General features: G+C 43.9%; 1 protein-coding gene across 1 annotated transcript in view; it reads left to right on the top strand.

The window, feature by feature from the left end:
• Positions 1 to 426: 426 nt before the first annotated feature.
• Positions 427 to 15,260, top strand: part of LOC126199573 (acetylcholinesterase-like) — a 108,081-nt gene continuing 93,247 nt past the window's right edge. The window contains exons 1-3 of the mRNA XM_049936496.1: positions 427 to 438; positions 530 to 664; positions 11,404 to 11,668. Coding sequence (XP_049792453.1) covers positions 427 to 438; positions 530 to 664; positions 11,404 to 11,668 — 412 coding nt within the window. The remainder of the gene's footprint in view (positions 439 to 529; positions 665 to 11,403; positions 11,669 to 15,260) is intronic.

The following is a 15,260-nucleotide window of genomic DNA, read 5'->3' on the forward strand; positions in this document are numbered from 1 at the left end:
CATTATCCTCGTTTTGCTTTTGTTGATGTTTGTCTTATATCCTCCTTTCAAGACACTGTCCATTCCGATTAACTGCTCTTCCAAGTCCTTTGCTGTCTCAGACAGAATTACAATGTCATTGGCGAACCTCAAAGTTTTTATTTCTTCTCCATGGATTTTTATTCCTACTCCGAATTTTTCTTTTGTTTCCCTTACTGCTTGCTCAATATACAGATAGAATAACATCGGGGAGAGGCTACAACCCTTTCTCACTCCCTTCCCAACCACTGCTGCCCTTTCATGTCCCTCGACTCTTATAACTGCCATCTGGTTTACAACTCGCCCTCACAGCACTGTCAGTGAACCATTGTTCCAGAACACGTTCGGTCTCACGTATATTCCATGCAACGACGTCTCCCCACCGTTGTCAAGGTGAAAAGTGCTATTATGCGCTGCTACGTATGTGTTTCTAGCTCTTTTGACCATGAGTGTATAAGTTGACACAATTGCCATAGAAGTAACACTAACTAAGTCTCTGGTGTGCTCACAGGGAGAATACGTGTACGCGACGGTGGAGCAGGGCACCCTCAGAGGCGCCATGGTCACCAGCGAGCTGGGCCAGCAGTACGCGAGCTTCAGGGGCGTGCCTTACGCGGAGCCGCCGCTAGGGGAACTGCGTTTCCAGGTGAGCGAGAGCAAAGCAGACGGTAGTCAAACGCTTGGGAGGACTAATTCTAATTTCACGATAAGACACACTGCAAAAAAGTGCAGAGGATAAGTCTAATTGTACACTACTGGCCATCAAAATTGCTACACCAAAAAGAAATGCAGATGATAAACAGGTATTCACTGGACAAATATATTATAGTAGAACTGACATGTGATTACATTTTCACGCAATTTGGGTGCATAGATCCTGAGAAATCAGTACCCAGAACAACCACCTCTGGCCGTACGAACATGCAGCTTCAACACGATACCACAGTTCATCATGAGTAGTGACTGGCGTACTGTGACGAGCCAGTTGTTCGGCCACCATTGACCAGACGTTTTCAATTGGTGAGAGATCTGGAGAATGTGCTGCCCAGGGCAGCAGTCGAACGTTTTCTGTATCCAGAAAGGCCCGGACAGGACCTGCAACATGCGGTCGTGCATTATCCTGCTGATATGTAGGGATTCGCAGGGATCGAATAAAGGTTAGAGTCATGGGTCGTAACATATCTGAAATGTAACGTCCACTGTTCAAAGTGGCGTCAATGCGAACAAGAGGTGACCGAGACGTGTAACCAATGGCAACCTATACCATCACGCCGGGTGATACACGCTTCCAATGTGCGTTCACCGTGACGTCGCCAAACACGGATGCGACCATCATGATGCTGTAAATAGAACCTGGATTCATCCGAAAAAATGACGTTTTGCCATTCGTGCACACAGGTTCGTCGTTGAGTACACCATCGAAGGCTCTCCTGTCTCTGATGTAGCGTCAAGGGTAACCGAAGCCATGGTCTCTGAGCTGATAGTACATGCTGCTGCAAACGTCGTCGAACTGTTCGTGCAGACGGTTGTTGTCTCGCACACGTCCCCATCTGTTGACTCAGGGATCGAGACATGGCTGCACGATCCGTTACAGCCATGCGGATAAGATGCCTGTCATCTCGACTGCAAGTGATACGAGGCCGTTGGGATCCAGCACGGAGTTCCGTATTACCCTCCTGAAACCAACGATTCCATAGTGTGCTAACAGTCATTGGATCTCGACCAACGCGAGCAGCAATGTCTCGATACAATAAACCGCAATCGCGATGGGGTACAATCCGACTATCAAAGTCGGAAACGTGATGGTACGCATTTCTCCTCCTTACACGAGACATCACAACAACGTTTCACCAAACAACGCCGGTCAACTGCTGTTTGTGTATGAGAAATCGGTTGGAAATTTTCCTCATATCAGCATGTTGCAGGTGTCGCCACCGGCGCCAACCTTGTGTGAATACTCTGAAAAGCTAATCATTTGCGTATCACAGCATCTTCTTCCTGTCGGTTAAATTTCGCGTCTGTAGCACGTCATCTTCGTGGTGTAGCAATTTTAATGACCAGTAGTGGCTGAAGTGATTTTATAAAGTTATCTGAAACAGTATGAGAAGAGAAGGTGTGCCGACATAAAGGCGACTGAATTGGCTTAAACGTGAGTGAGGGGGGCTCCCAGTTGGTAAACTGGAGTGGTATCCGTTACGCCGTTTCCCTTACAAACCACGGAAACAGTCACAAAATTTTTTTATAGTCTCATAACATTAGGTGGAAACCAAAATTAAAAACCAGGCAATTGAAAAAAATAACATGGAGAAAATGCTGTAGAGATTTAACAAAAATAACAAAAAATGTCTCATTAACGACCGAAATTCCAAGGGGGTGGGTAGTTTATGTCCACCTTTCGAAAATATTGTACTCATGTACTTTTACATTTTAAAACCCTGAAAAAAATTATTTATTGCTTTTAATGAAGTATCCTACCAGATTCCACAAAGTTTTAAATATTTCTTTTTAACTTCACCCATAATTTAAGTCGTAGTAGCAGATGTGACTTTTCACAATAAATGTCATATTCCATATATTCAAGTTCAGGACCCTACTTACACATCAACATCTGTTTGAAAACTATGTTGTAAGTAAAAGTAAACAACAATCAGCGAAATACGTATTTTAAATTTTTCCTGGGGGTCATAAAATGCACACTCTTTTGTAATAAACTTTCTTGAATGTGCGTTGGTATTTTTAAGAGTGTGCTAAAAGGTATTTTCAGCAGACAACTGAAATGCAGAATTCTCAACTCTATAACTGCACATGGTGTTGTGTTACATACCACTGATTTAAGAAAATCTTAATTCCTTGAGAGAAAATCCTTTCGTTCTTGAAATTTCACTCTTTTTTCCTCTTTCTAGAGCAGAAAATGCTATTTTCTCTTTGCGATTGATGCATACTGGTTGCAGAAATTGCAAGCAATCATGGGCTCATCTTCGTCCACATACAAACGGTAAACTACTGTTGAAATTCCGTTATACATCAAGGAGACAAGTTACTTCTTAGAGAATTGCTAACGGGTGACGGGGAGTATACTGATCCCATGTTTATGTCGTGCTGAGAATCCGTGCGACACAGAGATGGACCGGTGCCTTTCTGTACGGGAAAGAGGCAGAGAATACAGTACACTATTTTGGCACTTTTGTGTTAACATTCACATCCATACTGACTGCGGAAAAGCACCCAACCGCCGCCTCAGCAAGAAATCAGCATAACTTCCCGTGAACAGTGCGAGAGAAAAACCCCTAAGTATGTAATGATTGCTCAAGTCACAATATTTCCCGTCGTCCTCCGAAATGGTAAAGCTGCTGTTTAGTACAGTCGCAGAGAATCACTTCTAGATTTCATGAGCTGTAATGAATAAGGAGCCTATACCCGATTTATAGGACGGGCCAAGCATCGCAGTTTGATGACAGCTACTTAAATAGTGCCGAATAGATCTGTGCAGTAGACAGTCGCGTAATTTGCCTCGCTAGTAGCACATCGCCAAAAGTGAGTGGATTCTGGTCGCGGCCGCTAGAAGAATTTCATGCCGAGAACGTGGGGAGAATAGAGGGAGGGTGATAGGGTGGTGGAGGTGGCAAAGGGAAGAAGGGATGGGGGTTATGGACAGGGACAGGGGGATGGAGAGAGAGAGAGAGAGACAGAGAGAGAGAGAGGAGAGAGGAGACTTGGATAAAGAGAGAGAGAGAGTATGGGTAGAGAAGGGAGAAGAGGAGGATGATAGAGAGAGGAGGAAGGAGGAGATGGATAGAAAGAAGAGGAAGGAAGAGACGGCCTAATAAAAGACCGGAATTAATACACGAGCAACGGCAACAAGTACCAGTTGCCGCGTCAGATTTGCTAGTCTCAAGCTTTCGACGACGTCCTCGGTCGTTATCGTCACGAGACAGGTTGCAGTTGATCGTTAGATGTTTTAGTTGACCGAATTATCGAAACGTCACGAAATTATGGAACTTCCATATGCTAACAGAGATTACGTCGATGGTTGTGGCTGAAGAACGTTGGTAGCGAACCTGTTCATTAGATAGTGGGTAACTCACTTATTCCTCTGTTGTCTTTCAGCATCCAGCGCAAACTCCCGTGCATTAGGTGTGGCCACGGCACCGATTTGAGCTATTGTTACGTATTCTGATTTTAACGGCTTAATATTTCCGTTTCATCAAAGATTATCGTATGTTTGTCCATAAGGTTGTGTTCGACAACGGAAAATTTGTCGAAATCACTATATTTAATTTAGCGTCGGTGTTTTGTTTAGTATCCTGAAATCCTCCGTATTGTCTGACCAATTTAACTACTGAAGGGCAGTAGAGAAACAACTGAGTCATCCACAATCTAATGAAATCAGTAAATGTTCTTTAGTCACAGACATCGACATAATCTTTCACGAATATGGAGATTCCACGCCTCTGTGAAGTCTCCATGACATAATTCGGCTAACTGAAGTACCTAAAAACATACTGAAATATTGCCTGGTTATGAAGATGGACGAACTCGTCGAAAGCTCGACACTGACAAATCTGACGCTCCAAATAACTCCATGAAGCATTTATTAAATGACATGCTGAGAAACCCCCGTTTCTCGGATATTTATGTACTCCAGTTTTCTATTAGCCTATTTCCACCTCCCTCTTCTCTCTGTCCTACCCCCTCTATCTATGAACCTCTTCTTCCTCCCCCTTCTCTCTACCCATCCTCTCTCTCGTTATCCATCTCTCCTCCCTCCTCTCTCTATCCATTCCTCTTCTCCCCGTTAATCACCTCCATCGCTTCCTCCCTCTGGCCATCTCCACTCTCTGTCCATATCCTGCACTCCCCAATCTCTGTCCATCTCCTACTGCCCCTTTTTACGTTCATCTTCCCCTTCTGCTTCTCTCTTTCAATCTGATGTTCTCCCTCTGTTATCAGCTCATTCCCCCTCTGTAAATCGTCTACTTCCCCCTCTATCCATCTCCTCTTCCCCATCTAATTCCATTTCCTCTCCCTCCCTCCTTGTCAGTCTTCTCCTCCTCCTCTCTCTGCCCATCTCGTCCTCATCTCTGTCTGTATCCTTCTCCCCCCCTCCCTGGTCATCTCCCCCGCTTTCGTTTCTGTGTCCATCTCGTCCTCTCCCCACTCTCAGTCCATCTCCTCCTCTTCCCTTTCTGTGTGCGTTCCCTCTTCCCCCTCTGCCTGTTCATCCCTTCCTCCCCCACATCTGTGCCTTTCTTTCTCCCCCTGTCTCTGTCCAAATCCTTCTCTCATCTTTCTCTCCCCTCTCTCTGACCGTTTCCCCCTTCCCTGTCTCTCTGCATCTTCTCCTCCGTCCCTCTCGCTGTCTATCCATTTCCTCGCCCTCCCTTCTCTCTGCATGTAATCACATTCACCCCAGTAGGAGGATGGTGGTTCTTACCCCTACAGCATTTCTTTTCAGATTATAGCTAATACGGCTACCAAATTTGGTTAAAATCATGCCAGTGACTTAAGGGTGCTACTTACCCATGTCTTTTCTCGCATAGCACATTTTAAACATATTTCGCACATATTTTAGCTGTATATCAAGCTAATTTCACCCTGCAGTTTCATTTTCAAGCAGCTTAATGTTTATGATGTCGTATCTTCTGAACTAAATGACATACAATGATGTAATTTTTCTGGTGCATTGAGTAGCATACGTGAATACTGTCTGCTAAATGCGTGACGAATACAGGTAACAGTAAAGAAGAAATAAATTAAAACGTCATGCTTCATATGACAGTTTTATTCCATGAACAGTGAAAATCTAGTATCTACATCCTTTCATATTGTGGGGTTCACCAGCGAGAAGAAGTTTCGTGAAGGTTTGAAATTATGTGTAAAGTTTATTAGAAGTCTCTAAGTGCTGTCATCCTCAAATACTGGATAACTAATGTATGGGTATTCTCGCTTCGCGGGCTACACCGCTTTTTCATCCCCACCCTCATTCCTTTTGTAGGTGAGTGGTTCTTACCTGTACAGAGATTCCTCGCTGACAGCAGATGATATGTGTACCAAGTTTGGTTGAAATCCTTTCTTTGGTTGGTTGGAGAAGATATGGATCATACATACATATGCACGGTATATCCATTTTAATCGTTTGTGTGGATGTCGCCGTGAAAAACTACTTTCGCAACGTTCCGTCTTTATTTGGTTCCCGTTGTAATAAATGCGACGCACAGAAGATAAAGTAATGTGACAAAAAGAACTACCCTTGATGACTGTGTTAAAGATCTCAACAGTTTGTTGAAAAGCTTACAATGGGGTAAAAAAAAAACAGAGTTACTTTCAGTGAGTTTGCATCATATTTTTATTATTGCTCCAGTGTCAGATGTCCAGGAATGAGCTTGCCAGTAAATGACTGTAAAAAGATCAAGAATTAACTAGATAAATAATGAAGTAAAAACTTACACTTTTCCAATATTCAGTGCTAAATAATAACAATGACAGCAGACTAAACGTAGAATTAAGTACTATCATGATTATTATAAAGATCTACTGCTAGAAACTAAAAGTAAACACGTGACCACAATGTTAAGAAACTCTACTAACACTGGCTTAGCTGTTTGGAAAGTAATAAATAGCTTTAGGAATTTTAAGGACAAATTAACTAGTGGTTGTAAGGACAAATTAACTAGTGGTCTAAATACAAACCATAAAGGGTGTGTCGTGAAATGCCAATATCAGATCGCAAATGTTTTTAATGAGTACTTTTCTTCTGTTGGAAAATCCGTTAATGACCATTTGAACAACTAGAAGCAAGGAAATAAAAAAAACATGCTAAGGTCATTAAAATATACAAAATCAGGAGGCTATGATGGATTGTCTATCAACACACTGAAAAGATGCACAGACAATATACCTGATGCCATGGCCACAGTAGTAAATCATGTAATTGCACCACGCTGTTTCCCAGATAACCTAAAGATAGCACAAGTAACCTCAATTCACAAGGAAAGTGATAAACATAAAAGTGAAAACTACCGCCCCATCTGAGTCTTACCCGCATTTTCTAAGGTAGTTCAAGTTATTTATACTAGACTAATGACATTTCTGCGTCAACACAATTTAGTATTTGAAAATCTTAATGGATTTATTAAACGCAAGTCAACTTTAGTAGCCGCAGCATATTTAATAGATAAAATAATAAAAGCCATAGAGAAAAAGGAGTATGTTACTGGAGCATTCCTTGATCTAGAAAATAGCTTTTGATTGTGTCAACATCTTTATATTACTTGACAAACTGTGGAACTTGGGTATTAAAGGAACTGTCTATGAGTTAGGAAAATCGTATATGATCAACAGAAAACAATTTGTATTAAATAAGACAAACATTGGGTCTTTTAAATCCAAAATTACTGATATCGAATATGGAGTGCCTCAAAAAAATATTATATTCAGACGATACATGAATTGTGTGCAAACACAGAGCTGGGTGTTGTGTGATGTCCTTAGGTTAGTTAGGTTTAAGTAGTTCTAAGTTCTAGGGGACTGATGACCATAGCTGTTAAGTCCCATAGTGCTCAGAGCCATTTGAACCATTTGCAAACACAGAGCCTATGACAGTCTGAAGGTGTTGCGCAACACTGTAACCAATGAAATAGTCAATGAAATCCATCTAAATGTAAGTGTTTCAAAGACTGCAATAACGGAGTGTAACACAACGAAACAAATTCTTGGGAATCACAACAGAGAACAACCTCGAATGGGACATGCATATAGATTCCTTAGCCTATAAGCTGTCAAAGAATGTATTTGCGACAAACATGATTAGCAAATATTGCAAGGATATGTGTGTACTAAAAGCTGCTTATCAAGCACTATTCTCATTAAATGTCAACCATGCTGTAGAAATATCTGGTGCAACAACTCAAGCAACCTAAGCAAGTTATTAACACTACAAAAAAAGTTATCTGAATTATTTGTGCTGCCAAACCTTGGGTATCATGTTGGGACCTGTTCCCAAAATTAGGTGTGCTTATCATTGTAGGTGTATACATATTGAAAGTTATATTACTCGTGAAAACAATAGATCCAAATTTCAACTGTGACCTGCACTAGCATGATACAAGATAAAAATTCAGGTACCATGTAAATACCCACAGAACAGCTTTATATTTAAAAAATGCACTTCTTGCTGGGCTGAAGCTTGCCAATGCCCTTCCAAAATGTTTCATAGGCCTTCCTACTAACATATTAAAAGACCAGCTAGAAATAATCATAATTGAAAATCCTTTTTATTCCCTAGCTGGGTACTTCATCTTGATGAAAAGTGCTTTGTAAGTGTGTTAAGCTCATAGTTTTAAGTAACTCACAACCGATCTATGTATTCCGTTCTCCTATGTACTCGTATATTTTGCGGAAAGACTATCAGGATAAAATAAGAGAGATTCGAACCCATACAGACGCTTACCAGCAATCTTTCTTCTCGTGCACCACACACGAGTGGAAGAGTAAAAGAAGGCAGTAACATAGTTATAACATCGTTATTTGTTTATTACCAAATATAAATTGAATCAAGACTTAAAATTTGTTAATACAAACAAATCTTCAGTTTGTAACTTTTAAACTGACGTTGTTGTTGTTGTTGTGGTCATCAGTCCTGAGACCGGTTTGAGGCAGCTTTCCATGCTACTCTATCCTGTGCAAGCTTCTTCATCTCCTAGTACCTACTGCCTCCTACATCCTTCTGATTTTGCTTAGGGTGTTCATCTCTTGGTCTCTCTCTACGATTTTTACCCTCCACGCTGCCCTCCAATACTAAATTGATGATCCATTGATGCCTCAAAACATGTCCTACCAACCGATTCCTTCTTCTAGTCAAGTAGTGCCACAAACTCCTCTTCTCCCCAATTCTATTCCATACCTCCTCATTAGTTATGTGATCTACCCATCTAATCTTCAGCATTCTTCTGTAGTACCACATCTCATATGCTTCTACTGTATTCTCTTCTTGTCCAAACTATTTATCGTCCATATTTCACTTCCATACAAGGTTACACTTCATACAAATACTTTCAGAAAGAACTTCCTGACAGTTAAATCTGCACTCGATGTTAATAAATTTTTCTTCTTCAGAAACGCTTTCCTTGCCATTGCCAGTCTACATTTTATATCCTCTCTAGTTCGACCATCATGAGTTATTTTGCTCCCCAAATAGCAAAACTCATTTACTACTTTGAGTGTCTCATTTCCTAATCTAAGTCCCTCAGTATCACCTGACTAAATTGACTACATTCCATTATCCTCGTTTTGCTTTTGTTGATGTTCATCTTATATCCTCCTTTCAAGGCACTGTCCATTACGTTCAACTGCCCTTCCAAGTCCTTTGCTGTCTCTGACAGAATTACAATGTCATCGGCGAACCTCAAAGTTTTTATTTCTAAACCATGGATTTTAATACCTCTCCAAATTTTCTTTTGGTTCCTTTACTGCTTGCTCAATATACAGATTGAATAACATCGGAGAGAGGCTACAACCCTATCTCACTCCCTTCCCAACCACTGCTTCCCTTTCATCTCCCTCGACTCTTAAAACTGCCATCTGCTTTCTGTACAAATTGTAAGTAGCCTTTCGCTCCCTGTAGTTTACCCCTGCCACCTTCAGAATTTAAAAGAGGGTGTTCCAGTTAACATTGTCAAAAGCTTTCTCTAAGTCTACAAATGCTAGAAACGTAGGTTTGTCTTTCCTTAATCTTTCTTCAAAGATAAGTCGTAGGGTCATTATTGCCACACGTATTCCATCTCTACGGAATTCAATCTGATCTTCCCCGAGGTCGGCTTCAACCAGTTTTTCCATTCGTCTGTAAAGAATTCGTGTTAGTATTTTGCAGATGTGACTTACTAAACTGATATTTCGATTATTTTCACACATATCAACACCTGCTTTCTTTGGGATTCGAATTATTATATTCTTCTTGAAGTCTGAGGGTATTTCACCTGTCTCATACATCTTGCTCACCAAATGGTAGAGTTTTATCATGGCTGACTCTCCCAAGGCTGTCAGTAGTTCTAATGGAATGTTCTCTTCTCCCGGAGCCTTGTTTCGACTCAGTTCTTTCAGTGCTCTGTCAAACTCTTCACGCAGCATCATATCTCCCATTTCATCTTCATCTACATCCTCTTCCATTTCCATAGTATTGTCCTCAACTACATCACCCTTGTATAGACGCTCTATATGCTCTTTCCACCTTTCTGATTTCCCTTCTTTGCTTAGGACTGGGTTTCCATCGGAGCTCTTGATATTCATACAAGTCGTTCTCTTTTCTCAAAAGGTCTCTTTAATTTTCCTGTAGGCAATATCTATCTTACCCGTAGTGAGATAAGCCTCTACATCCTTAGATTTGTCCTCTAGCCAACCCTGCTTAGCCATTTTGAAGTATTCAGAAGAATAATGTGCATGATGTCCTGAAACTGTATTATTTCCAATGATTGTATTTGATTATTGAATATTGAATAAATAGTATTATCTGTGAGAGACAGTAAAGGACTTGGAAGAGCAGTTGAACAGAATGGACAGTGTCTTGAAAGGAGGATATAAGATAAACATCAACAAAAGCAAAACGAGGATAATGGAATGTAGTCGAATTAAGTCGGGTGATGCTGAGGGAATTAGAATAGGAAATGAGACACTTAAAGCAGTAAAGGAGTTTTGCTATTTGGGGAGCAAAGTAACTGATGATGGTCGAAGTAGAGAGGATATAAAATGTAGACTGGCGATGGCAAGGTAAGCGTTTTTGAAGAAGAGAAATTTGTTAACATCGAGTAATGATTTGAGTGTCAGGAAGTCATTTCTGAAAGTATTTGTATGGAGTGTAGCCATGTATGGAAGTGAAACATGGACGATAAATAGTTTAGACAAGAAGAGAATAGAAGCATATGAGATGTGGTGCTACAGAAGAATGCTGAAGAGAAGATGGGTAGATCACGTAACTAATGAGGGGGTATTGAGTAGAATTGGGCAGAAGAGGAGTTTGTGTCACAACGTGACCAGAAGAGGGGATCGGTTCGTTGGACATGTTCTGAGGCATCAAGGGATCACCAATTTGGTACTGGAGGGCAGCGTGGAGGGTAAAAATCGTAGAGGGAGACCAGAGATGAATGCACTAAGCAGATTCAGAAGGATGTATGTTTCAGTAAGTACTGGGAGATGAAGAAGCTTGCACAGGATAGAGTAGAATGGAGAGCTGCATCAAACCAGTCTCAGGACTGAAGACCACAACAACAACAACAACAACAACAACATTATTATTATTATTATTGTCATTATTATACTATGAATGATCATGAGAGTGATGTTTGCTGCGAGTTTGGGAGACGCTGTGTTAACGGCGCCGCCGTGTCCCCACAGGCGCCGCGGCCGGCTGCCTCCTGGGACGGCACGCGCGACGCGCTGCAGCAGGCGCCCGCCTGTCCGCAGAGGACGGGGCGGGTGACGTCGGAGGACTGCCTCTACCTGAACGTGTTCGTGCCGCTGGGCGCCGCCGCGGCGCCCGTGCTCGCCTGGATACCCGGAGGCGGCTTCACGGTGGGCACCAGCGAGTATGAGGGACCCGACTTCCTGGTCGCCGAGGGCGTCATACTAGTCGCCTTCAACTACCGGCTCGGATCGCTGGGTACGTAGTAACGACTACTCTTCCAGTCGAGTCAGCACTAGTCTCAGTCTGGTTCCTCCGAGGCTACAAACGTTTATTACTGAAATGATTATTCTGATTCGATACCTGTTGTACCATTATCAACAAGAGTTAACCGAAAATTTAGTACATGATAAAATCCGAGTCGCTAGACCGCGTCATTCTCATATCTACATCTGCATCAACACCTATACTCCCCAAGCCACCTTTCTGTGTGTGCCGTAGGATACTTGGTGCATCTACATCTACATCTACATCTACATCTACAAGAATACTCTGTAATCACATTCAAGTGCCTGGAAGAGGGTTCATCGAACCACCTTCACAATTCTCTATTATTCCAATCTCGTATAGTGCGCGGAAATAATGAACACCTATATCTTTCCGTACGAGCTCTGATCTCCCTTATTTTATCGTGGTATCGTTCCTTCCTATGCAGGTCAGTGTCAACAAAATATTTTCACATTCGGAGGAGAAAGTTGGTGATTGGAACTTCGGGAGAAGATTCTGTCGCAACGGAAAACGCCTATCTTTTAACGATTTCCAGCCCAAATCCTGTATAATTTCTGTGACACTCACTCCCATATTTCGAGATAATACAAAACGTGCTGCCTTTCTTTGAACTTTTTCGATGTACTCCGTCGGTCTTATCTGGTAAGGATCCCACACCGCGCAGTAGTATTCTAAAAGAGGTCAACTGCAATTTTTCGCACCATTCAGATATCTTTTCTAAATCGTTTGGCAGTTTGTTTTTGTTGTAACGGCGACCGGAACGGTCGCCGGGCTGTAGTGACGGAAACACGGCGGGACCCGCGGAGCGGCCCGCGAACAACAACACAGCGGGAGAGGATGGACACGACCAACGAAGGACCTTAGGACACAACAAGAACAGACAACAGAGTCACGAACCAAACAAGACGACCAAGTCCACTCGTAAACAAAACACGAAAGTCAATACGCTGTTTTTTTTCTTTATTGTATTTCAATTCCCCATCGGGGCGGGCTGGCAGCAGCATATACGCTGCTCTTCAGCCGAAAGACATAGAACAAACAATAGAAGACATTTAAAAATAACAAAGGAGAGAATACGGTGAACATAGATATAAAAAAAGGGGAACATCATGGAAGGCAATAGACAAAAAAACGGGGTGACTGTAAAATGGCGATAAAAAACTGTTTAAAAGTAGCACACACAAAAGCCACACACTGCGACAATTAAAAGAACACAAGGCACAGTATGACTGGAGCATAAAAGGTATCAACGGATGGCATAGCACATAACAAACACTGACAGCAAACCTCAAGGCAGTACACAATTAAAATCACACCTCTTGATGCACAGGAGAAACAGCACTAACCACAAAACTGATGTGGCACACTGACAATGATCAAAATGGAGGATCTGCCAGGCACTAGGAGATGAGGGAGACTGGAAGAAGGGAGGGAGGGGAAGAGAGGGGGGTGATGGGTGGGGGGCGCGCTGAAGAGGGCCAGGTAGGGAGGGATGTGGGAAGGAAAGAGGCAAGTATGGGGTGCAGGGTCTCAGTGGGGGGGGAGGAGGAAAATCCGCTCTTGGAGAAGGAGGGGAGAGGAAAAAGGGGGCCCTGGGGAGGGGGGGGGGAACAAGGCCAGGTTATAGTTGGAAGGAAGGGTAGATGTCACGGCGAAGTTCATCATCTGGGAGGGGGAGGCGTTGGAAATTGCCCTGATGAAGGAGATGGAGGGTGTGGAGGTGGAGAGAGGGAGGGATACAGCGATAGAGGCGCGGCAATGGGCGGGGGGTGGAGAGGAAGGAGGAAACCAGAGGGTGGGGGGATCAAGCCTGTGGACAATGTAAAGGATGCGGAAATGTTGGCAGAACAGGAGGAGGTGGGGGAAGGGGATCAGTTCATACAGGAGCCGTGTAGGGAAGGAAGGCAAATATGGAAGGCAAGGCGGAGCGCATGGCGTTCAAGGATTTGGAGAGCCTTGTAAAAGTGGGTGGGGGTGGAGATCCAGGCAACGCTGGCATAACAGAGGATAGGATGGATGGGAGATTTGTAGGTGTGGAGGATGGTAGAAGGATGCAATCCCCATGTCCTGCCAGACAGGAGTTTCAGAAGTTGGAGGCGGGAATGGGCTTTCTGCTGGATGGTCTGGAGATGAGGGGTCCAGGTGAGGTGTCGGTTGAGGGTGAGGCCAATGTATTTCAGGGTGGGGGTGAGCTGGATGGGATGACCATAAAGGGTGAGGTAGAAATCATGGAGGCGAAAGGAGCGAGTTGTGCAGCCTATGATGATTGCCTGGGTTTTGGAGGGGTTGAGACGGAGGAACCACTGGTTACACCAAGTGGTGAACTGGTTAAGGTGGGTTTGGAGGGTACGTTGGAGTTGTTGAAGGGTAGGATAGGGAGCCAGGAAGGCGGTGTCATCAGCATACTGGAGAAGGTGGACTGGTGGGGGTGGCTTGAGCATATCAGCCATATACAAGAGATAAAGGAGAGGGGAGAGGACAGAACCCTGGGGGACACCAGCTGTGGGATGAAAGATACGGGAGTTGGTGTTGTGGAGGGTGACATAGGAAGGACGGTGCGAGAGGAAGGAAGCGACCAGATGGACAAAATTGATAGGTAGGGCGTAGATTTGGAGTTTAAAGAGGATACCGGGATGCCATACACGGTCATAGGCATTTTGGAGGTCAAGGGAAACAAAAATGGCGGAGCGACGGGTGTTGAGCTGGAGGGACAGAAGGTGAACGAGGTTGAGGAGTTGGTCTTCAGCAGAGAAGGGGGTTCGGAAGCGACACTGGGTAAGGGGGAGGAGGTTGAGCAAGGTGCTGATGGATACGGTGGGAGAGGATAGGTTCAAAGATCTTACTGAAGATGGAGGTGAGGCAGATGGGACGATAGGAAGAGGCAGCAGAAGGGGGTTTGTCGGGTTTGAGGAATAAGAGGATGCGAGAGGTCTTCCACAAGTCAGGGTAGAAGCCAGTAGAGAGGATGACATTATAGAGATGGGCGAGGACAGTCAGGAAGGAATAGGGGCTTTCTCGAAGGTGACGGTAGGCGACACAGTCGTGACCAGGGGCCATGTTGCGTTTGGACCGGAGGATAAGTTTAATGTCTTGTGCTGTGATGGGAGTGTTTATGTCAGAGGGGGCCAACTGCCCCAAGTACTGGAGACTAGGAGCAAGTGGAGCGACCGAGGTATTGGCACGTTACATGACGGTGGGGAAAAGAGAATAATCAAAGTGGGGATCATCGGGGATGGAGAAGACCTCGGAAAGGTGGGAAGCGAAGTGGTTGGCCTTACTGAGGTTGTTAGGAAGGGGGCGATCGTTATGGAGAAGGGGGTAGTGGGGAGCGGAAAGGGAACCAGTAAGGCGATGGATGGCGGACCAGTACTTGGAGGAGTTGATAGGGAGGGTGGCGTTCAGTCGTGTCAATACGCTGTCTGATGCGAGGCGATATATACTGAGACGCACGCGAGGTTAGACTGGTAGACTGAGCGACAGGCAGGCGCTTAAGTACTCGATCGGGGACGCCGCTATTGGCCGCTGCAACCACGTGTTCCACTGTGGCTCCCTCACTCTACAT

Source organism: Schistocerca nitens, chromosome 8, assembly GCF_023898315.1.
Source record: "Schistocerca nitens isolate TAMUIC-IGC-003100 chromosome 8, iqSchNite1.1, whole genome shotgun sequence".
Classification (NCBI taxonomy): domain Eukaryota; kingdom Metazoa; phylum Arthropoda; class Insecta; order Orthoptera; family Acrididae; genus Schistocerca; species Schistocerca nitens.